Source organism: Mastigoproctus giganteus, chromosome 10 (assembly GCF_048544385.1).
Source record: "Mastigoproctus giganteus isolate SK-2022 chromosome 10, ASM4854438v1, whole genome shotgun sequence".
In the NCBI taxonomy this organism is placed as follows: Eukaryota; Metazoa; Arthropoda; class Arachnida; order Uropygi; family Thelyphonidae; genus Mastigoproctus; species Mastigoproctus giganteus.
The window spans coordinates 133,396,057-133,422,065 of NC_143584.1; the positions used below are offsets into that span (position 1 = coordinate 133,396,057).

At 38.5% G+C, this 26,009-nt stretch overlaps 1 protein-coding gene across 1 annotated transcript in view; it reads left to right on the forward strand.

Moving 5' to 3' along the window:
* LOC150079292 (polyamine-transporting ATPase 13A3-like) overlaps positions 1–26,009 on the forward strand; it is a 559,638-nt gene that overhangs the window by 66,635 nt on the left and 466,994 nt on the right. The window contains exon 5 of the mRNA XM_090383023.1: positions 22,950–23,027. Within this exon, the coding sequence (XP_090239149.1) occupies positions 22,950–23,027 (78 nt within the window). The remainder of the gene's footprint in view (positions 1–22,949; positions 23,028–26,009) is intronic.

Genomic DNA, 26,009 nt, shown 5'->3' on the forward strand with positions numbered 1-26,009 from the left:
TGCCCAGAAGGTTTCTGCTAAGTGCACTGTCGGGACACAAACTGAGATGACTATACCACCAAAAGAGTCATTCACCCCGATTGCACGCTATTTATTGAGTTCACAAAAGCCCACCAAAAAAACACAGTCAATTGCCACTCCTATATCCGTACCTCCTAGTGCTCCACCACTACCAAAACCAAGTGGTAAAGAGCCTCCAGTAATAACAGAAACAATGGATGTAGAGAACAAGGAGGTACAGGATGAATCAGTCTTGGAACTCTTTGCGGAGGAAGAAATGGACACGGGACAGCGTCCATTCTTCCTCAAAAAAGATAAAGCCAGGACTGATAAAAGTAAGCCCTCAGCACCTCGGAAGCCGCCTGATGGACCCACCAAGCCAAAATAATGGCTAAATTCCTACAATGGAATTGTCGTGGATTCCGGCGAAATACTGATGACATCAAGGCCCTCCTGCAAAAGCACGAGCCAGTTTGCTTTTGCTTGCAGGAGACTTATCTAAAAGCAAATGATGATCCCATGATGTATAACATCACAATCTTTCATAAGAATAGAATTCCGGATGGTCCTGCTCATGGAGGGGTAGCTATCCTTGTGGGCAATCAGACCCCAGTTCAGCCCTTGCTAATTACAACTAGCATAGAGGCTGTTGCAATTCGCCTTACAGTGGGAGTTTTATTAACGGTCTGCTCTATTTATTTGCCACCTGGGACTGACATCTCCCAGGAAGACCTTGATGATCTTGTAACGCAGTTGCCTCCCCCTTTCTTACTTCTCGGGGATTTTAATGGACATAACACTCTGTGGGGTAGTGCTAACATCAATGGAAGGGGACGGGTCATAGAGCGTATGCTCAATGACAATGACTTTTCCTTTCTAAATACTGGAATACCTTCTTTCACATGCCTGCCCATACTTTTTCTGCCATTGATCTCTCTCTCTCTCTATCTGCTTCTCTTCTGTACTCCCTTCACTCACTTGGGAAGTGGAGGAGAATCCATACGGAAGTGATCACTTCCCTGTGATAACCTCGTTACACAGTGGGAGACCGTGCCTTCCTTTCAGGTTACCACAGTGGAAGATTGATCAGGCTGACTGGTCTGCCTTCCAACATCAGGCAAATTTTGATCTAAGCACCGTCAGTCAAGAGCTTATCAATGATGCAGTAATGTACATCACAGAAACTATCGTCCAAGCAGCTGCGAATGCTGTTCCAAAAACATCTGCCCGGTTTCCACCATTTCCCAAACCTTGGTGGAATTCACAATGCACAGCAGCAAAAAAGGCTCAAAACAAAGCGTGGGGGATATTCCGCCGATACCCTACCACGACCAACTGTATAGCCTTTAAACGTGCACGAGCCAAAGCACGCTATATCCGCCATGGTCAAAAGGAATCATGGATCCATTTTACATCATCCATTAACCAGTCTACTAACTCTAAGGTAGTCTGGGATAAAATGTGGAAAATGAAGGGAAAATATATATCCCACCCTTCTTCAATCCTAGATTATAATGGATGCACTATTGCAGATCCAACTGCAATAGCCAACTCTCTTGGGGAAACATTCTCTAACATCTCTGTTAGAGAAAGTCAAAAGGAATCATGGATCCATTTTACATCATCCATTAACCAGTCTACCAACTCTAAGGTAGTCTGGGATAAAATGTGGAAAATGAAGGGAAAATATATATCCCACCCTTCTTCAATCCTAGATTATAATGGATGCACTATTGCAGATCCAACTGCAATAGCCAACTCTCTTGGGGAAACATTCTCTAACATCTCTGCATCATCTTCGTATTCCCCAGAGTTCCCGGTCCTGAAACATAAACTTGAAAAACAGGCACTTAATTTTAAGTCCAAGAGCATCTATCCCTACAACGGGTCATTCACTATTCAGGAACTGAAAAGAGCCCTTGCTCTTTCCAAAGCAAGTGCTGTTGGACCAGATGGCATCCATTATGAAATGATTAAGCATCTTTCACCAAAATCTATGGATTATCTGCTCCTTCTGTATAACAGAATCTTTATTGAAGGGCAGTTTCCGGATTTCTGGCGCAAGGCAACCGTTCTTGCCTTTGCTAAGCCAGGAAAGATCCAAAAGTCGCTAGAAATTATCATCCTATTGCTCTGACCAGCTGTCTGTGCAAAATCCTGGAGAGAATGGTTAATTCTCGTTTAATCTGGTATTTAGAATCAAATGACCTTCTTTCCAACATCCAGTGCGGCTTCCGAAGGAACCGGTCGACTTTGGACCATCTTAGTAGATTGGAAACATCCATCCGGGATGCTTTCCTTAAACGCGAACACTTGGTGTCGGTGTTCTTTGACATGGAGAAAGCGTATGACACAACTTGGAGATTTGGCATCTTAAAAGATCTGCATAGCCCTGGTCTTAGGGAGCAACTGCCCATTTTTATTAAAAACTTTTTAGCCAATCGATCTTTCAAAGTTGGTGTGAGATCCTCACTCTCTCGCTCCTTCACCCAAGAGGAGGGAGTACCACAAGCATCAGTTTTAAGTGTCACGCTTTTCGCCATCAAAGTAAATTCCATCACAGAACAACTTCCTCCAACCGTAAACAGTGCCCTCTATGTTGATGACTTTAGCATATTCTGTCAGTCATGCAACATGAGTGTTATTGAAAAACAACTGCAAAAAGCCATTGATTGCCTTAATTCCTGGTCACTTGCTATTGGCTTCAGGTTCTCGCTTATTTTAAAGCGCTTATTAAAGCGCTTATTTTAAAATAAATTCAAGGAAGAACTAGACAAACTACTGAGTGGGATGGATAGGTGAAATCAGATTTTTTTTTTTTTTTTTTTGCCTGATGCCGTTATAAGATTGCTTTCTTCCACCATTTTCCACAACTGATACTAAATCTTTATTTTTCTATTCCATATGGTGGAAGAGTATTTTAATATGTATTCAAATTTACATTTATTCCTAAATTTTATTTTAATGAATATTTACCATATATCATGATTTTATAATCATAATAAATTTAATTTTTCACTAAGGATTATTACCCTTGTAAATTAAATGACTGCATATCAAAAAATCAGATTCTTTCAAATAAAAATAAAATAACTATATAAAGAAACAGTGGGTCAGATATTGACTGGAACTTGTAGGTTGGTCACTTGCACACTGGCAAGACTTTTGTACAATTATTGGATAACTATTTTCTGCAGCATCATGTTAGAGGAGTAACAAGATGAAGCAGTACTCTTGTTCCGATTACACTATCAGACAAAATTTTTTTTCATCACACCTCTGGGATGAAAGTTGGTTATTCTGAACAAAATTAATGTCCTGATTATGAAAATATCAATCTTTTACTTCTGTCACGTCTACATCAAAAGATATAGATATACGCATTTTTTAATTTCCTTGTTTTTATACAATATCAGCATACATGGTTGTAATTATTACACCCAATATATGTTACTTAGACATGTTTCCCACTCAATGATTTCCTTTTATACTCCAGATTACTTTCATGTTTAAGGAACCAACAGTAATCTCCCATCATGGCAGAGTACCCCAGCAATCTTGGTATCATTTTTCCATTGCAGATATGTCCTGGTGGAAGTGCTCTCCTTGTTCATCTCTGACATTGCTAAGTTTTCAGGAAATAAATCCAGATGGGAATGAAGGAAATGCATTTTCAATGACATTTGGCACCCCATGTTCTTGTAACATTTCAGCAAGGTTGTCACCAGTTGCTCATAGTTCTCTTCTTTTCTCTTTCTGAGGAATCCGTGTACCACAGCCTTGTAAGATCTCCATGCAGCCAGTTTAACATCATTCAGGTTTCTTTGAAATGCTTCATCTTTTAGGAGCTTTCTTATTTGAGGACCTATGAAAATTCCTTCCTTCAGCTTTGCATGAGATAAATTTGGAAACATTTTCAGTAAATATGCGAATCCTCTGCTTTCTTTATCCAGTGCCTTAGTGAAATTCTTAATCAGTCCAAGCTTGATGTGTAAAGGGGGAAGAAAAACCTTTTGTGGATTAACCAATGGAACATATTTTACATTGCTTTTGCTGGGAATATATTCAAATCTCTTGTCCCAGTGTTGTACGACGTAGTGTTTGGCTGTTGCACGACTATCCCACAAACACAGGAAACAACAGTATTTAGTGAAACAACCATGAAACCCAACAAGCAGTCCAATCACTTTGCGATCACTGCAGATATTCCAACCATAGTCATTGTAACATATAGCAGCAAGAATCTAGGACATACTATCATAAGTTTTTTCAGGCCAACAGCACGAACATGAGGAATTGATGGAAAAGTATTTCCATTATGAAGCAATACTGCTGTCAAACTTAGCTTTGATGCATCAATTAACAAACGTCATTCAGAAGTATTGTGATCAATGTTCAGTTCATACATGAGATCAACGACGTCTTTGCAGACACACACACATTGTTTTCCATTGCAAAATATCTTGAAAACTCTTCATTTCGCTTACGGTATATTGTAATGTTTGTACCTTTGGCGAGTAAGTTCCACTGTTGTAGTCTGGATCCTAGTAATTTAGCCTTCTCTTTGGGTAAGCACAAGTCTCTGATGAAGTCGCTTAATTTTTCTTTTTCAATGTAGTGTGGGGTCTTTTCTTTTTCTGTTTGTTTGTTATTGGTTTTTAGGAGCATTAGCAACTAAGGCCATATTGCTCTGGGGACATGCGGTGGTCATTCCCTGACCTTTCCTCATCCTCCGTATTTGGTGGTCACAGGCTTGCACCCCAGTCTAATCAAGAAGCGTGTGCTATGCACTGCTGCTCCTGTCCACCTGGCTACGGAGGTGCCTTTCTTTTTCTGGCTCATAGTCCAAATCATGGGAAGTATATAGTTCTGCGACATCTGGTAAAACAATTTCTTCTGTACCTTCATCACTACTTCCAGTACCCCAAGATTTTGGTGGCACAGGTACTGGCAGTTCTTTACTGTGTGGCACTGGCCGAATTGCTGATGGGATATTTGATGCAGTGCTTACTCTTTTTGGAAATGCCTTTTATTTTTGTCATGCAGAAATAGCAGTCGTCGAAATGATTCTTGGGCTTGCGCCACACCATCGGGATGGCAAAAGGTAATGCTTTCAGCTTGCCATATAACCGCAGCCTTAAGTTCGTTGTACAAGTATTACAGCAGATGTGTGGAGCCCAATTTTTTTCTTGGTCACCGATCTTGCAGCTGAAGTACAATGAATATGCAACTTTTGTGACATTGTATATATTTTCTTCCTCTGAGTTTTTGGAGTTGTGTCCACAAACATAGCAGAAGTTGTCTGGGTGATTGACGCAAGTTCTGTGCTTTGTCTTCTCCATTTTAACAATGCACTAACCTAAAAACAGTAAAAGCAATTGGTAAATTTGAACAGAAGGCGAATTCTTGTAGCGTAGTTTATCATGCACTATATATTGAACAGTTGAATGGTGTAATAAAATTAATAAAAATACAGACTTGTCTGGAAAAGTGCATCAAAATCAAAATATACTATATTGCAAGAACAGTAATGATGTACTTGCTTCACTTTTAGCCCAATAAACAAAACCAACAAAAAGTTAATAAGTTTAAAAATTGTATTTCAAACAGTAATAATATCTTTGTACAGAATCTAGTTATCAATCTATATCTTAAAACTGAGACGTGATAGTAAATTTTTATGATTGATTTTAAATTCTATACATAAAACTTGACCAGAAACAAGTTCTTATGTTTAACTTCAACAATTTCTCCTCCACTTTGCTCTCAGTTATTACAAAATCACTTAGCTCCCTGTTAGCGTTTGATATTATTGTACTATACACAATAATATCATATACTATACACATTGTACTCCCCAAATTCCAATTCTGCACTGCTTATATCTGTGTGACACCACGTCTCTAATATCCCAACAATATCTGCCTTTGATGTCTTCACTAGCACTTCAAGCTCATCAAATTTATTAACCTATACTCCTAGCATTGGTGTACATCAGGGGTGGCCAACAAGTCCACCGCGATCTACCAGTCAATCGCGGCTTTAATTTCAGTGGCGCATCCATAGCCAGGTGGGTAGGCAGCAGTGCATAGCACACGCTTCTTGTTTAGACTGGGTTCGAGCCTGTGACTAGCAAATACGGAGGATGTGGAAAGTTCAGGGAATGACCACCGCATATCCTGGGAGCAATATGGCCTTAGTTGCTAATGCTCCTAAAAAAAAAAAAAATCTTTAATTTCAGTTGATCACGACAAATGTTAAATATATATAAAAAATAGATTAGTCAAAATCTAAATGTTATTATTATTATGCGCCCCACTGCATACGCTTATTACAAATCCATTGAACCACATGACCACTCTTGTCACCGTGCAGCGCTAGGCTTGTCTAGTGAAAATTCACGCAGTTACATTGAGGAGAGCATAGTGTATGTGTTGAATTCTTATTTAGCTTACTTAATATTAATAACTAGACAGTACTTACATGTTAATTTAATACCCTCTGATTTAAAATGAATACTACGGAAAAGAGTAAAACTTATCATTTTCATCAAGAGTGGAACCAGAATACTTTTTTGTAATGATAAAAGAAACATGTTGTTGTTTGATTTGCAATGCTTCCATGTCTATACCCAAAAAAGGAAATTTAGAAAGGCATTTCAAAGCGCTCCATGGTAAATACCAATCGGATTTTTCGCCTAATAGTGACCTTAGAAAAAATAAATTAGAACTTAAATCCAGATTATTCGTGCAACAAAATTTCATGACCCTAATTTACAATCTAAAGCAGTAACTGTAACATCATTTAAAGTGAGTCATCTTCTTGCAAAAAAATGCAAATCATTTTCTGATAGTCAATTCATCAAAGACACATTTTTAAAAATAACAGATTCTCTTTTTGAAAATTTTAAGAACAAAAATGAAATAAAAAGTGCTCTTCAAGATCGCAATTATTGCGAAATACTGTGATACGAAGCATCAAAAAAAAGTGAAAATGTGAGAAAACAATTGCATGCTCATATTGCTAGTGGTGTGTCCTTTTCTTTACAACTGGATGAATCTACAGACGTCAGTGATACAGCTCAATTTTATTCGAATGGTTTTCGATGATTCTGCCCCTAAAGAAGAACTGCTGGGTGTGGTTTCGTTAAAAGAAAAAACTAGAGGTTGTGATATATTTAACGCATTCAAAAATTTTATGGAAAAAATTAAATTGCCACTATTTAAGCTTGTATTAATAACAACATATGGAGCTAAAGCAGTGACAGGGCATCTTAACGGATTCATTGCATTGTGCCAAAAGGATGATGAATTCCCAGATTTTTTGAGTTACCACTGTATCATCCACCAACAAATGTTAGCCAGAAAAAGATTAAATACTAAAAGTGTTATGGACATTGCTTTTGAAATTGTGAATTCCATCAGAGGACAATCTCTTCAAAGGAGACTTCTCAAAATGCACCTTGATAAAAAAAAATAGAACCAGATGTGATATTACACACAGATGTGAGGTGGCTGAGTCGGAGTAAATTTCTTCAGAGATTTCGAAATTTACTGAATGAAATTTAAAAAAAAACTTTTGATCAAAAGCAGCTACAATATACGAGTGGTTGTGTGATCTGACTTTTTTGGCAGATTTTGCGAGTAAATTAAGTGATCTGAATTTGGAATTAAAAGTAAAAAATAAAAATGTGGGCGAAATGATTAGCAGTATTTCTGCATATAAATATCAATTTTTGGCAACGGCTAAGGATCTCAAAAAAAAAATTCTGTCATTTTGCAAATATGCAAGATCATTTGCAAAAATATCCTGTTTATGAATTTAATAGTGAGAAATATGTTTCTGAAATTGAGAAAGTTGTGGATGATTTTGAAACCTGATTCAGTGATTTTAAAACAATTGAAGCTATTGTTCAATATATTTCTTGTCCATTTAATGTCGACTAAGATACAAAACAAATTGCAGAAAAAAATCACTGAGATTTTTCAAACGGAGAAAATATTACTTGAAAATGATATTATTACATTTCAAAATGATATCTTCCTAAAAGCCAAGTCATCAAAAAAAGACTTTTGGAAATATGTTTGCCGAGAAAAGTACTGTAAAAATGCAGTGAATTTTTAAATTCCAGTTTTGATTCCACATATCTGTGTGAATCGGCCTTTTCGTATTTGAAACAAAAAAAAAAAAAAAAGAACTGCTCTACTCTTACAGACTTGCATACAGAAGATTCTTTACGATTGGCCTTATCACAGTATATCCCCGATTTTGAGAGCTGGGCAGATGACATTAAGACACAAACTTCACATAAATTAAAAATTTAAATACGTATTAATTTAAAATAAGAATTCTGAATTGTATTTAATTTTAAAATTTAAAAACAACATTTTTCAATGTGTATTGATTAACCTTTTTAACCAGGTGCAATGAACTTCTTGAGATGGTAAATCGTGCACATTTTGAAGAAAAAAAGTTGATTGCATCACAAATTAAGTTGGCCACCCCTGGTGTACATGCATGTATACATGCACCTGTTCCTTCTCTTAGTTACCCTAATGTTGTTATTTGATTATTTTTTTTTTGCTCCGGGGATATGCGGTGGTCATTCCCTTTCTGCATCCTCCATATTTGGTGATCACGGGCTCGAACCCTGGTCTAATCAAGAAGTGTGTGTGCTACGCACTGCTGCTCCTGCCCACCTGGCCACGGAGGCACCATTAGTTACCCTAACACAGCCCATGTATTTACTTGTTCCACTATGACTCCCAACAGGCCTGGAAATATACATTACCTTGCTTTTCAGGCTGCTGCTCATTCTAATAGAAGCAGTGCAAGAATCTCTTTTGCCTCTGCCTGCAAAATATTCTTGCACCAGCTGGGGCATTGTCTTGAAGCATTCTTACACCTTTGGACAGTATGCCACGCCTACATGTTGTGATTTTTTCCCGAAATTTTGTGAGTAAGTTGGCATAATAGGCACCTGTAATTGTTCTACCTTTCAGCAGGTAATCAGTCATTATTACACCTTTCTCATCCCAAAACACTGTCAGCAAGACCTTTCCTGCTGACGCTTGAACCCTTGCCTTCTTGGGGGGGGGGGGGACCGTGATGTTGCCATTCCATATACTGCTTTTTACTTTCAGGATCGAAATGGTGTATCCAACTTTCATCCTGAGTGATTAGACGAGAGAAGTCTTCCTCATTTTTTTGGCACAGGGCTAACAACTCTTGTGATTTCTGTTGTCGATCAGCCTTCTGGAAACCAGTCAATAATCAGGGAATCCACCTTGCACTCAATTTCTGTAAATGGAGTTTGTAATGGAGAACTGTTTTGACAGAGCACACACTAATCTTCACCTCTTGGGACAATTCACACACAGATATCTGGCGATTTTCCATGATTAACGACTCTACTTTTCTGATCTTGCTGTCATCAGTGGCTGAATGGGGACAACCTGGAATGGGCTCAGTTTCTATTGATGTCCGACCACACTGTCTATACCAGTGCTTCACAATGCCATAGGATAAGGCTTCATCCTTATGTACAACAATTATCTCCTCATGGATTTCTTTAGGAGATTTCCCCTTCAAGAACAGATACCAGATTACAGCTCTGGCTTCAACTTTGTCCATGATGGTACTTAGTCACACGTTCAGCTCTGTAAGAGAAAAACAAATTAAGACAGGGCTGAAATTTTACACCTTTAGTACAGAGATATATATTTTATGCTACACACAAAATATCATGACCCTGCAATATGTGGAAGTAGGTGAAGGCGATTCTTTATTGAACCACCCTTGTACTAGGCTTTTTGTGTCAACTAAGAAATACTGTTCCATACTTAGACTTATATCCAATTATTATATTAAGGGAGGTGGCAAAGGAGATATGCAGATCCTTAGCCATGTCAGATGAACTGGTGAAAGTTGTGGCATAGAAGAAAAATCTGTGGGATGCATATAAATCATCAGATGAGACAGAAGCATATGGTAGATATACAATAGTCTGTAATCAAGTCACAAAGGAGGTTAGGCTAGCTCAAACAGATTACAAGAAGTCTGGTAAATAATGCAAGAAAAGCAACAAAGACCTCTTTATTTATATTAAGAGTAGAAGGAAAAGGTTGAATCACATTGTTCCACTTGATGTCGATGGTTTAACTGTTGGTGATCCTGTTCAGGTTGCTGACAATTGCAACTACATTCATGCATGCATGCATGATGAGTTTTTCAGGGAGGGGAACGCCCGAATTTCACCAAAATCTAACAGTTTGCAAAATGATTTTGTGATAACTGAGAGGAAAGTGGAAGAGAGATTGTTGAAGCTAACATAAAAAAGATTCCTTGTGCAGATGGGATCTATCCAGTTATATTAAGAGCGGCAGCAAAGGAGATAAGTGAACCCTTAGCCTTAATTATGAGAGCATATCTGGATTCAGGAGTGGTCCCTATGGACTGGACATGGACAAATGATTTGTTGTCACCCTTTGATTGCCCATTGTTGTCACCCTTTGATCCCTCTTTGTGAATTGGCGATCAAAGGGTGACATGAGTAATTACAGATCTGTTAGTTTAATATCTGTTCATTGGAAAATCCAAATAGAAATGCAGTTATACTGCAGTCACAGCATGGATATATCTTATCTAACCAAACTGATAGGTTACTATGGTGCAGACCAAGGAACTGGACAAAAAATAATTTTGATATCATATACTTGGATTTCAGGAAGGCTTTGATATGTTGTACATAAGACTGCTGTACAGATTGGAACAGTGTGTCATTAATGGCAAGTTACTGCTGATAAAGGGAAGGTTGAATGTGAGAAGACAGAGTGGTTATTAATGGATCCTGCTCTTCATGGAGTAATGTTATTATTGGAGTCCTACAGGGTTCAGTGCTGTGCCCATAATTGTTTTCTGTATTTATTAATGATATTGAAGAATTTATATCAGGCTTATTGTCTAAGTTTGCAGGTAATACAAAGGTTAGCAGGGTTGTTAATGACAATAATCAGGGTCAGTTGCTGCAACAAGATCTAGAGAAATTAAGCCAGTGAGAAATAGCAGTTGAAGTTTAAAATAGATAAATGCAAGGTACTGCATATGGGTAGCAGTAATTCCAGATTAATGTACTAACTGTGTGGTACTACACCCAGTTGAAAAAGACCTGGGAGTCATTGTGCAGTCAGATATGAAGTTCTCTAAGCAGTGCAGACAGGCTGCCAGATTGTTGTTTGTGGTGTACAAGTACTTTGCTATCAGGGACAAGAAAATGATTATCCCATTGTATAAGGCAATGGTTAGGTTGCACCTTAAGTACTGAATATAGGTCTGGAGGCCTAATTTTAGGATGGATGTAGATCTGCTGGAATGGTGCAGAGAAGAGCAGTGAGAATGGTGAAGTGAATGAAAGGGCAGGCTTACCAATACACCCTTTGGTTCTGAATATTGCAGTGTCTTGAAATTAGGCACCTGTGAGGTGATCTGATTGAGGATGTTTAAGGCTGCGAATGGATTGAGCAAGCTCAGAGCTGATGGCATTCTTCCTCTTGTTTAGACCACACACACATGAGGGGGCATAAATTCAAAATTCTAAAGGATGGTTGCAGGGTAGGTGTGAGGTTTACCTTCAGCCAATAGGTTGTTGACTGCCGGAACAAACTTTCATCTGGTGTTATGAAGGTGGGTAGTTTGAATAAATTCAAGGAAGAACTATTAAAATTATTGGCGTGAGGTGAACAAGTGATGAGGGAGTTTTTTTTTTTTTTTTTCCCCTGAGCTCATACTTTGTAAGCTTGCTTCCTTAAATCATGTGCCACTAATAATAATATTAATAATAAAATTTTGTGCAAATGAAAAGCTAGGATTAGTTTGAGCATTTTTGTATTTATTTTTAAATTTTATTTAATTGGCAGTTGGAATTTTAGCATTAGCATTAGCATTTGATGCAAGAAATCAAGCTTATGCAGCATCAGCCAAAAAAAAAAAAAAAAAAAAAACCACTTCCACTTCACCCCTCTGTTCATTCGAAATACCTGTCCAGCTGAGCCTTAAACTTATTTAGGCTATCAACTTCCACGAAAAGGAATGGAAGTCTGTTCCACCAACCAAACACCCACTGGCTAAAGGCAAATTTCTGCACGTCTATCCTACATCTGTCTTTCCTCAATTTGAATTTATGCCCTCTCAGATGATTATTCTGAGCAAGATGAAGAATCCCATCAGCATTGAGCATGCTCAAACCATTCAAGGCTTTATACACCTCTATCAGATCACCTCGCTGGTGCCTAGTCTCCAGACACTGTAATTTGCAAAACTTAAGCCTTTCTTCGTAAGAGCACCCCTTTGTTCCATTCACTAATCTTGTTGCCCTTCTCTGTACTCGTTCTAGCATCCTTCTTGAAATGAGGCCTCCAGACCTGTATACAGTACTCTAGGTGTGGCCTGACCATTGCCTTATACAAGGGAATAATCACCTCCTTATCCCTGCTAGAAAAATCCCTATATATCATTGACAATACACCATAAGCTACGCTTGCAACCCTTCTGCACTGCTCAGAGAACTTCATATCTGCCTGCACAACCACCCCCAGGTCCCTTTCATTCTCTACCACTGTCAGTGTAGTACCACAGATTTGATACGTTGCTCTGGGGTTGCTGTTTCCCATATGTAGTAATTTACATTTGTCAACGTTAAACTTCATTTGCCACCTCTCAGCCCATCTGCTCAAACTTTCCAGATCCTGTTGCAGCAGCATAGTGTCAGTAGTGTCCTTGACAACCCTGCCAACCTCCATATCATCTGCAAACTTGGACATTAAGCTTGATATACCATCATCACAATAGCATTTATAAATACAGAAAACAATAATGGACCCAACACTGAACCCTGAGGGACTCCGCTAATAACATTAGTCCACGATGAGCAGAGTCCATTGATTACCACTCTCCGTCTTCTCCCCCTCAACAACCCCTTTATCCATAGCAACAATTTGCCTCAAATGCCACACTGCTCCAATTTGTGCAGCAGTCTTCCATGTGCAATAGTATCAAAAGCCTTTCTAAGATCCAAGTATATAATATCAAAATTATTCCCTGCATCCAGTTCTTTTGTTACTGCATCATAGTATCCAATCAAATTGGTCAGGCAAGACTTCCCATTAACAAAACCATGCTGTGTCCAAGCTATAACTGAAGTCTTGTCTAGATGATCCTGCAGTGCTTCTTTAACTGGTGCCTCCATTAATTTTCCTGGAACAGAAGTTAAACTCACAGGTCTATAATTACTTGTCAGCCTTTGATCCTCCTTTGTGAATTGGGGTCACATTTGCACATCTCCAGTCTGTGGGTACTTCCCCTGAGTCCAAGGAAGCTCTCATATGTCTAAGGGTTTACTTACTTCCTTTGCTGCCTCCTTTAATATAACTGGATAGATCCCATCCACCCCAGGTGCCTTTCTTGTGTTTATCTTCAACAATTTCTCCTCCACTTTACTCTCAGTTATTACAAGATTCTCTAGCTTACTGCCAGAGTTGAATACACCTCTGGCATTCCCCTCGCTGAATAACTCCTCATGTGTGAATGTCGATGCAAAATATTCATTTAGTTTGTTAGCTACCTGAGTTGATATCGATGGGTCAACAACAGTTGACCCATCGATATCAAGTGAACCAATCTGATTCATCCCCTTCCTTCTAGAGTTTACATAAGTAAAGAACTCTTTACTGTTTTTCTTTGCATCCCTTGCCAAAGATTTCTCATAATCTGCCTTCGCTTGCCAACCTCCTTTGTAACTTGGTTACAGATCAACTTGTATCTATCATAGGCTTCTGTGTCACGTGTTAATTTGTATGTATCCCATGCATTTTTCTTCTCTGCCATATGTCTCATTAGTTCCTCTGACATCCACTTAGGCCTAAACCTTGAACAGTATTTCTTAGTTGGTATGTAAAGCCTAGTAGCTTCCAAGATAAGTTCTTTGAATGCTTCCCATTTTGAATTTGCTGTTGGTAACATCATCAGTTGGTCCCACTGTATAGAATTTAAATACTGTCTCAGTCCATCATAGTCGCCTTTACGAAAGCAATAACCCTTCCCTTTACCCCTAATGGTAGTTACCTCTTTGAGTAAATCCCACTTCAGCACACTGTGATCACTGCCACCTAGTGGTTCATTTACCTGCAGATTCTTCTGCATGAAGAATCACTACTGATAATCAAATCAAGAGTATTACTCCCTCTAGTTGCCTTCTGAACATGCTGATGTAGAAAACAATCATCCAATAAATCCACAAAAGCCTTGCTAGTGTGTGAGTGACCAAACCACAAATTCCAGTCAATATCTGGGAAATTAAGATCCCCCATTATAAGACTCTCTGATTTACTGGCCCACTCTATTTCCCCGTACAGTTTCTTATTATACTCATCAGAGTCATTAGGCCTATAGCACACTCCTACTCTCAATTTTGATCTCCCAATGCTTATGTCACCCCAAACTGACTCGACACTGCACTGTCCAGCATTGTCGACTGGCTTCACTTCCTTGGATTTTATGTATTTGTTAACTAATAGCATAACCCCTCCTCCCTTCCTATCCTGTCTATCCTTTCTGTAGACATTGTATTCCCCAAATTCCAGTTCTGCATTCCTTATATCTGTGTGACACCACATCTCTGAAATCCCCACAATATCTGCCTTTGATGTTTTGAGCAATACCTCAAATTCATCAAATTTAATTAGTAAACTCCTAGCATTGGTGTGCACACAAGTATACATGCACCTGTTCTTTTTCTTAGCTACCCTAACACAACCTGTGTGTTTATTTGTACCCCAATGATTCCCAGCAGTCTCTGAAATATCCTGCATCTTATTTTCCAGGCTGCGGCTCATTCTAATAGAAGCAGTGCAAGAATTACTTTCACCTCTGCCAGTGGCTACTGTTAATCTATTAGTCCTTGTATCCTCCCCAATCTAGCAGTTTTCCAGCCCACCTAACACTGCCTCGATAGCATTAGCAAAGGCGCCTCCGTAGCCAGGTGGGAAGGAGCAGCAGTGCGTAGCACACGCTTCTTGATTAGACCGGGGTTCGAGCCCGTCACCACCAAATACGGACGATGCGGAAAGGTCAGGGAATGACCACCGCATATCTCGGAGCAATATGGCCTTAGTTGCTAATGCTCCTAAAAACTAAAATAACATAACAACTAGCATTAGCAAACATTCCTGCACCCTTTCTATTTAAGTGTATCCCATCCCTGTAGAAGCAGTCTCTCCTGTTAACAAGTACAGACCAGACTGAAAAAAATTCTACCCCTTGAGCCTTGCACAATCCTTCCAGGGCCGAATTTGGAAATAAAGAAGAAAAAAAAAAAGTGAATGTACAAACTTTTGCATCACAGTATAGTGGGTTTGTCTTTTGTTGAATTATTTTTGAATTAAATAAGTTATTGACTTATTGTTGAAAATAAGTTGTTGAATTAATATTCTTAAATTAAATCAAATGAGCTTGTTTCTTTGCATCATTTTTCTGATGCTTATATTGGGCAAATAAAAAGTGCATTACTAATTCGAACCAGGAAAAAAAAAAAAAGAAAAATGATGCCACCAATTGGGGTTTTTTATTCTATAAAAATAATTGCTTTTTGCCGTCTTTCTTTTCATATTATTTTTTTTATCTGATAAGGTAGATGAAATTATTTCGTACTTGGCTTGGGAAATGGCTCAGAAAAATGACTGTCGAAGTAAGAGGGAATTTTTCCCAGGGTTTGATTGGTCTTTCTCATTAAGTGGCCATGACTACTGGGCCCCAAGAGCATATATAGTGTATTACTGTTCCAAAAAAAAAAGGGAGGGAGGGGTTGATATTGTTGAGGGCTTGAAGGAGGCAAGTACAGCCAATCCATCTTTGATTCTGCTGCCATTATTCAGTGCTAGTTTTATTGACATAAGGCTTACATAAATGCTATCTAATATTCTTTCATGTAATGCCATAGAAGTATTTGTAATTAATTACAAACTAGTGTTTGTAATTAATTAAACTATAATTTTATAACAGTATGAATGTGATTTTATCATGTCACCATATAATGTAATACCAAATGTAACTATAGCATTGTACATACTAGCGTAGTATTATTATTGGATTTGCATATCTCTTTGTTTATTATTTTAAATTTAAGCTAAAATCATCCCTCACACTAGAGGCAGCAAAGTAGAGAGCTGAAAGGAATGGAATGATGAGATCAGTTCTACAAATCAGTCCTTCATAATGTGTTCTTCTTGTAGCTTGTTTGGGAAGCCTTCTATAATGGGATGTGTTACAGCCAAACAGCATGCCTTTGTTTTCATGTGTATGTTTTCATTGCAAAGAGCAGGAGATTAAATAAAAATATTGTGTCTAATGGGTGAATACAACATCTTGAAGAACATGGTTGATTCCCCTCAAATGAATTAAAATCAGGAATTCGTGCAACAGACAGCACAGTAACATAGCCAAAAGCAGTTGCGCTGGTCTCACGGGAAGTTGCCATTGTTGGGAACTCTTATCAAGAAATGGGAAATGCGTTGTGCAAAAAGGTAGGTGGAATAGGACCAGGGTGTGTCTGCTATGGGCAAATGTTAATGATGTCAAACAGTTATCACCTTTTTAAAATGGCACTAATTGTACATTTGGTACTAATGGTATTAAGAATGAGAATAGGCAATCTGAGCATTGATTTATTTTTTTTTAACCATCTGATGAATTTTAGCAAGACTTTTGACTCAGTCCCTCATGAGAGGTTTTAGTATAAGCTGGAATATGTTGGGATTACTGGAAAAATTCTAAGATGAATTGCAAGGTGGCTGTAGGGTAGAAAGCAGATTGGTGAGACAGAAGTGGAGTCCCCCAAGGATCAGTTCTTGGACCACTGTTGTTTCTGATTTTCATAAATGACATTGATAAATGGGAATACATGGCATGATGTCAAAATTTGCAGACAATGTGAACATTAGTAGAGGTGTTAATGATTAGTGCCAAGCAGCACTCCTTTAAGGTGACTTGAACAGACTTCAAAAATGGACAGAAAAGTGGCAGCTCTATTTTAATGTGGCGAAATGCAAGGTCTTATACGTGGAGTATAGCAACCCCAAAATAAATTATACATTTGGCAGAGTTGAATTAAAAACTATAGAGGAAGAGAGGAATGTGGGTGTTACGACATGGGCAGAGCAGAAAAGAAGTTTTCTGAGCAATGTAAAGCAGGCATCCGGGAAAGCTTATGGTATCCTATTGATGATTTTTCGAACATTATCCTGTAGAGATAAGGAGGTCATAATCCCATTGTGTAAGGCAATTGTGAGACTACATTTGGAATACTGTATCCAAGTGTGGCAACTTCATATAAAAAGTGACATTGAGTTTCTTGAAATGGTTCAAAGATGGATAACTTTCATGGTGTGATTGGCAAGTAGGCAAACGTACAAGGAAAAACTGAGCTTGACAGCCAGGCACCTTAGAGGGGATCTGGTTGGTTGGTTGGTGTCGTGTCCATTTGAAGTCAAATTGAACCATGCGCTGATATCACTGCTTTAGCTAAGTCCACGATCTTTTCGTTGTAGAGTTCTCCCTGAAAAGGGGATTCGTCCATGCTTTGCAAAGTCGCCTGAATTGCAGGACAGCTGAAGATGTGTTCCGGAGTAAGCTGTTCGTTCGGACAGTTTCTGCAAAGTTTATAAGTTCTGGTACCATCCGCACTAATTTTCATACCTGCCATGTGTCGAGTTCTCGGTCTGGCAATGGTCTTAGTGATGTTCCTATTTGCATTAATCTCGCAGACTTGGTGATCAGTTTCTATATGTTTCTGTCTGAGTCTCTATCTGGCGATGGCATTAGCATCGTCTAGAGTTATGGTTTTTGAGGTGTTGTGATTTAAGTTTCTTGCTTCTTTTGCCAGTTTATCGGCCGCCTCATTTCCTTCTATACCCACATGCGCGGGCATCCACTGTAGTGTGCAGCTCTTTCCCAATTGATGAACTGTCTCCAGGTATCGGTGAATGTCCTGTGTGAGTCCTGTTCGTCCATGTTTTATTGCCAGCAGGGCCGCTCTTGAGTCGCAGAAGATTACAAGCCCTCTGGCTCTGTCTATGTCTCTTAGTGAAATATAACTATTTAGGGCCTCAAGGATTGCCCTTAGCTCACATGTAAAGTTAGAGGCGATGCTGCCTGCACCTATGCTTTGTTGCATTTTTGTAGTATTTGTCAGGGTGATGTGTATGCCTGCTCCGCCCTTGAGGATAGTCTCGTCAGAGGATCCATCGGTATACATCTGTACTAGGTCACGTCTCGAATAAGTCTCAATTGTTTTGATTCCTATAGCTTTGACAATGGTCTCAATTTCTTTTTTTGTACAGTGTTCCACGAGATCCAAATTTATTGTGGTATTTTGGGGGATGCAAGATGGTAAGGTAGGCTCTTGAAGTATGTCATATTTTGTGAGTTCAAGATCAAGACTTTCTCTGATTTCCTTATCGTATTTCATGGTAGATGACCTTTTGAGTCTTGACCTGCAGTTCCAATTTATAAAGGTCCTACGGGAGATATGATCAATGTCTCTGCTGTTAGCCTTATTAGTGAATTTAATTGTGTGGTATCTTCTTCTTTGATTGAGTGTCTGAAGGCCACATTCCCGCTCTGCTTTAGTGTTGTTTGTAGACGAAACAGCCCCGATGATTATTTTGGCTGCTCTTGCTTGGATCCTGTCCAGTTTTCCAAGTGCAGACTCAGAAGTATGTGCCCATATTGGTGCTGCATATTCCAAATTAGCCCTGATAAGTGTGGTATAAGTTGTTTTGAGTGTTTTCGGATTTGCTCCCCAGTTCGTACCACATAAGCTTTTTAAGATGTTTAACTTCTTCAGTGCTCTATTCGAGCTGTTTTCAATGTGTTTGGTGAAACGTAGTTCTGTGTCGAGGGTTATACCCAGATATTTTGGGTTATCCTTTTTAGAAGTGGGCACGCCGTCTATAGCGATAGCTGGGTTAAAGTTCTTTCTGCGGCTTCTGTCTGTGGTAAAAACAGTGTGGTTAGTTTTATGGGGATTTATCTGTAATTTCAGTTCTCTTGCCCAGTCCACAATTCCTTTTAGTGATCTGTTTATGGATATTTCTGATTTTGCCATGTCTCTACTGGTATGCCATATTGCTATGTCATCTGCATAGCATGCAATCTTGGTGTCTTCGTCTATATGTTGATGGACGTTATTGGTGTATTAGCAGGAAGAGCAGGGGACTGAGAACAGAGCCTTGCGGGACTCCCTGCCATGTTCTTCTGTCCCTGGAGTAGGCTCCATTATATCTTACTCTGATCTTTCTGTCTCTTAGAAAGTCTGCAATCCATATTAGGGCATTGCCCTTTATACCATGTTTGTGTGCTATTTCAATTAATTTCTTTCTCCAGACTGTGTCAAAGGCCGATGTCATGTCGAGGAAGACAGCAATAGTCTTTTTTGAGGGGTTTTCTTGCAAGCCGTCTATGATTGACTGACATAGATAAAAGAGTTGGTCTTCTGTGGCATGTTGTTTCTTGTACGCTGTTTGGTAGAAATTTAATATTTTCGTTTTTGTGAGTTCATTCATGATTCTAGAATGTATTATACGTTCCGTGATTTTGCAGAGAATACTAGTGAGTGCAATGGGTCTGTAATGTTTACACTCGGTGGGCGATTTCCCCAACCAAACAATGATTGAGGTTTTCCATGTCTTGGGGAGTTTTCCCTTTTGCCAAGTTATGTTTATTATTTCCAGTAAGCATTTTGTAGCGGTTTCTCCAAAGCGCTTGACCATCTCCCCAAAAATTAGATCACTGCCTGGAGATTTTCTTGCATCAATATTCCTGATCGCTGTCTTAAGTTCTTGGCAAGTTATGGCCTGAGTAAAGATATCATCATTTTTGTATCCTCTTGCTTCTGTCAGAAGTCTTCTAACTCTTCTATTCAATTTCTTGTCTTCCCTATTGAAGGATAATTTACTGATGTTGGAGTAGTGTGTTGCTAGCATATTTGCTGCCGCTTTGTTTGTATCTGCATCAGAACCAGAAGAGTTAATGATGTTTGAATTCTGATCTGTTGTACTAGAAGAGCATTTATTTAAGGCTCCGACGACTTTCCAATACTTTGCATCTTTCCTTGGGTCTAAGCTGTTGCAAAATTCTGCCCATTTTTTACTCTTACCCTTTGCTATCTCTTCCTCTACCTTTCTTGTAGCTTCAGCAAGCCTGTTTCTGTTTAGGCTTGTGTTGTTGGTCTTTACTAGTTCATTTAAATGGTCCCTTTCTTTAATCAAAGAATCAATGTTGAGATCTTTCCAATAAGGGACCCACTGTTTTTTCCTTTTACCTCTGGGTATGAACCTCTTGGCCGCAATTGTGATGTTCTTTGTAAAGTTTGAAGCCTTTTCTTCAAGACAATCAGTTCGAGGCTCATTTCAGCATAGTTTGTCCAGTAACTGTGTAAAGCCTGTCCAATCTGCTTTTCTGAAGTTCCATGATCTCTTTTTCTGGTCAACTTCCTCCACTTGAAATTTAAGTGTGGTTATAATAGGGCGATGATCACTCATGGCACTGTTTAAGATTCTCCAGCTGCAAAGGCTTGAGATGTGATAGCTGACTGCTGTGAGATCAAGGGCAGATTCCGTGCCAGTAGTTCTTGATAAGTAGGTATTTTGCTTGTTGTTTAATATGATCAGACCTAGATCAATTAGGATATCTTCTACCTGCTGTCCCTTTTCATCCAGGACAGGTGATCCCCAAGTGGGACTTTTTGCATTAAAGTCTCCTACCATAATAACAGAGTCTATTGGAATGTTGCTAATTTCATTGAATGAATTGGGGCTGATGGAGGAGTTATCAGGATGATACACATTGACCAAGATGAAGGAGCGCTCTGGAGAGATGATCTCCAGTGCCTGGACTTCTGTGTTGCCAGTATCATGCCCTGCGGTGATAACTTTATACTTGACAGCAGAGTCTTTAATTAGGAACGCTAATCCACCTCCACGTTTATTCTCTCTATTCTTTCGAATCGTAGTGTAACCTTTAATGTTGAGCTGTATTTTGTCGTTCAGCCATGTCTCCTGAAGACAGGCAATGTGAACATCATTTTCAAGTAAAAGACTCTGTAATTCGTCTCTTTTCCTCTGTGTTCCATTAATATTTAGCTGTAGGATATTGATTGTCCTCGTAACACATTTCCCATCAAGTTCCCGGACTGCGGAGCTTGACGCGTCGGCTACCCCGTACGCGGTAGCATGGTTTAAATCTGTGGATTGACTTCTCATGGAAAAAGGGTTGCCATTGCCGTAGAGAGGTTGGACTTCTACCTGTTGGTCCGCGGAAGGTATTTGATTTCCCTTCTACCACCCAATGGGAGGCATTCCCCGATCCGCCACCTGGGGATGCGCCCTCTAGGGGTTACAGGCTCCCCCGAGGGTAGAGGGGATCTGATTGAGGATTATAAGGCTCTGAGAGGGGTCAGTAAAACAAATGAAGGTGGAATTTTCACTGTTATAAAGAATTCCAGAAATGGTGCTAGCATTTGTGGTGCCCGAGGAAAAACCTTGTCATGGTGCCTAATTCATATCATATCTTAACACTGCATATATATGCAGTAGCACATCTAGCAGTGCCTATTTTAGGCAGTGCCTCACTTGAGCACCCCTAATGCCAGACCTGTCTATAACTAGGGGGCCATAAATTCAAATTACAGGGGAAGAGGTTTAAACTAGATTGTGGAAAGTTTTCTTTTAGCCAATGAGTTGTTGATTACTGGAACAAGTTTCCCCCCCCCCACAGGTAGTTGAGGCTGACAATTTGAAGAAATTCAAAGGTCAATTGGATAGTTACATACATAAGGAGGAAATTGCATAATTTGTATTTTCTTTCTATTTTTTTTTTTTTTTTTTGCTGGTGCAGCAAAAGCCTGTGGCTTCCTTGCACTACTAATACTAAATCAAATAAATATTTTGCATTTATGTTCACATATAAAGTTTTTATGGATAAGGAAATCAGGAGTATGCCTAATTCTGACTGGGAGCTAAATGATTTGATGATAACTGATAGCGGAAGAGAAATTGATGAAGCTGAAAGTAAATAAGGCACATGGGACTGATGGAATCTATCCAATTATATTTGTAAAATAATAAGAGAAGTTTACCTCAGTATAGTACGTAGAACACTTCCGTATAATACTCTCCAGAAATTAAAATGAAAAAAATTGAAAATCTTACATTAAAGTAACAAATATTGAGGTAAACTTCTTATTATTTTACAAATATTGATATCAACGTAGAACGTATTGAGCATTACAGCTCTGGTTCGTACTATCCAATTATATTAAAGAAAGCAGCAAAAGTGTTGAGCAAACCTTTACCCATGATTATACAAGCAACCTTGGATTTGGCGGAGGTGCTTATTGACTCAAAATGTGAAAATATATCTCCTCTTCAAAGGGCAAAAGTGAGGAATTATGGACCTGACTTCTGTTCATTAAGTTTGACTTCTGTTCCAGGGAAAATAATGGAGTGAAGGTTAAAGAAGCAGTGCAGGATCATCTTGACAGGAACACAGGAACCATATAACAATCATAGAAGGGAAAATAAACTATTGTAATATACGATATGTGGGTATGTTGTCTTTTTTCTTCTTTAATTGTTTTATTTTATTGTTATTATTATTTTTTTTTTCAGTTTTTGGATTTAGCAGGTCCTTAATTTGGCTCACTTACAAAATGCACTCAAGTGATCATTTTGTACATTATTGGGTTCTGCAGTACAAGTGAAGTTTCATACACCTTGTAAATATGATTTTTGTAGTGTTTTTGTTTAACAACATTAAGGATCACATCTTTTGAATTAGGTATTTTTGTAGTTTATTTTAATTATTTTCAATGTCTAATATATAAACATATGGGTCTTTAGAGGATATGATGTATCAGTATCATGTACAGATTTTCATGAAAAATTCCATGGGCTGTTACCAGCAGAGGAAGAAGAAAAGTGAGTTATTTCTATTTAACATTTATATTATTTTATACCTAATGTATAATGAATTCTATTTCCTCTATGCTCTTTATAAAATTGTTTTACTATTTACTGTCATACAACGTTAAATATGAGGATTGTTTTGTGAAACAGAGAAACATCAAACAGAAGAAAACAGGTTTCAATGACAGGCAACTATATATAGAGAACAGGCAACTATATACAGGGAGGTTTTTTGGGAACTGTCTCGGCTTATGAGAGGCTTGAAGTGGTGGAACCCATGTTTAGTCTCCAGAGCTAAGTTTCAGTCAACCCTTCCCCATCTCTTCCATCATGCAGTATGACTGATGACTTTTGAGGTTATGATGGACATCATGGTGAGATCCAATCTTCCTAACATTTCGAGGGTAGAGCTGTAAATGGTGTTCACAGACCAGCTGCTAGTTAGTACACCAGACCGAACCTGTTGGTAACTCTTTAGGAGGCTTCCGGATCAGCTAGTGTATAATTTGCTACCTCTACTCTGCCAGATAGTGACTGGAGGAAGTCCGAGTAGTGTGTATGTGGGGGGGCATTGTCGAGGCCACATTATGTCAAGGATCTAGGTATATTTTTACTATGTGTACGCCATATCCAAAAATTTCATTACTTCATACAGCATGCCCCCCCCCCCCAATTTTCCTTAATTTTGAATACACCATGAATTGTCAAACTAATAGAGTAAGCTTAACTGTGAAAATATCTAAATCTTCCAAACACTTCCTAGTTCATTTCACAAATATACGCAGTCTCAATGCTAATCTCAGTGATGTCCATTTCCACTTCTCCAGGTAATTCTTCAGTGGGGCAAAGACAACTTAGTTGATTTCGATCCTTCTAAAACTCAGTCTTGTCTTATGTCTCGCAAAAAGGATTATTCTGCTCATGTGCTTATCTTTGGTGACACTCCGATTTCTAGGCAATTTGATATATCTCTTTTGGGGATTACCCTGACTTCTAATCTCTCTTGGCACAAGCACATTACAAATATTGTTTCCTTTGCATCTAAAAAACTTGGTTTCCTCTTTCGCTCTCGGCGTTACTTTTCTTCCAAACAGCTGTTCACTCTGTATAAATCGCAAATTCGCCCTACCATGGAATATTATTCCAACATCTGGGACAGTGCCCCCAAAACCTCTCTCAGGCTTCTAGATTCCATTCAGAAGAGGGCAGTTAGGTTAATTAATGGCTCATCTCTAACAGAGTCTCTCCACTCGCTGTCTCATAGACGTAATGTTTCTGCTGCATGTCTTTTCTACAGATATTTCCATGGGCACTGTTTTTCTGAATTGGCTTCTATAATTCTTGCTCTCTCTTTCAAAACAGTCCAAACACGTGCCGCCACCAGCCAACATCTATTTACTGTCCAACCTCAAACTCACAGAACCAACTTTTCGTCTTCCTTGTATATTCATTCAACTGCCGTTTTCTGGAACAACCTTCCTTCATATATCTTTCCTGAAAATTACTGTCTACAGAAGTTCAAGTCTAATGTCAACAAATATCTTCTCTCATCTTCTCAACATCCAACTCAAGCACAGTACTGAGTACTATAGGTTCTAATACCTCTCTTGTTTCGGGTTTTCATAAAAAAATTAAAAAAAAAGTTCTTATGGAACTGACTATGCCACTTGCTGGCATAGTCAACTCCGCTGATAGCATCACTTCAGGCATGGCAAGCTGTGAACAGTAATACATGATTATTTATGATAAAAGAAGATAGATAAAAGAAGATATCAAGCATTTGCATTATTTTTTAACTATAAATTAGGGGGGAATAATTAATTAATTCCCATTTACCTAATTTAATGGTTTCTTTAAGATAAGTTAAGAAAGTGAGAAACAAGAAGCTTCCATCAGGGGACTGAATACTGAGCTGATCAGAAACAGCAAATTGTTTTATGGAACATTAGTAATGTTTGCGTAAGCTGGAAAGCAGTTTGCTAAGTTTTTTGGACTTTTTATCAACATTTTGTTGATAAAACAAGTTTTGTTGTCAAGATTTTGTTAATTAACATTTGCCAACAATAAAGAGATTACAAAATAAAAAAAAAAATTTAATAAAGAGATTACAAATATTCTTGCCTCTCTGACAGTATAATAGCTTTTGTTATTTATTTCTTATTTGGAGAGGTCTGGCTCCAAACCCTTTCAGAAACTGGAGGAACTCTTAAATGCCCTTTCAGCCCAGGCTGGCCTGTGCTGATTTCACTTTCTCTCTTGCTTGCTCGCTTGTGTTGCCACAAGGCAGTGTTAGTTAGGTTACACAGATTCAATTGATTTTTTTGATTTTTTGGTAGTTGTTGGCGCATCGGCTTCTGTGGCCATATTGCACCTCCCAAGGTTTTTGCAGTACTTTGATCCAAGCCCGAGGCGGGAATTGAACCCGCGACCTTTGGGTTGCCAGGCAGGTACTTTACCCACTCGGCTAGCCCGGTCGGCACAGATTCAGTTATATTGGTTTGTTTGTGATGAAGCCATCATGACATTTACTTTGTGTGAACATGTATTTATAGTCAAACAATACTTTTGTTCAGAATAATATGCAAAAATCAAAGCTGTCTAGAAAAATATCCCAGTTCTGCAGTACCAAATAAATTAACAGCTTCACAGTTAGTAACCATAGTTTCCTCTATTTTTTTTCCCTCAGTGCACGGAATGAATATCACTTTGTGTGTTTACCTTCATGCCAATGTGTGACTGACCCCCATACAAAAATAATTAATGATTGTTATTACATGGTTATGATTTTTACATGTGAATTGGAAAATAAAAGATTAGTCACATATTTATAACTAAGATTGTGATTATTAGTTTATGAAACCTATTCTTTAGAGTTTTGACAAATTTTATAAACCACAGAGTGCACATTCAGAAAATAATCCTTGAATCACGTAATAAATTGCAGTGAAAAAGTGCTCTTGAGTCATGATTATCCCTCAGAGACTTGAATTATAG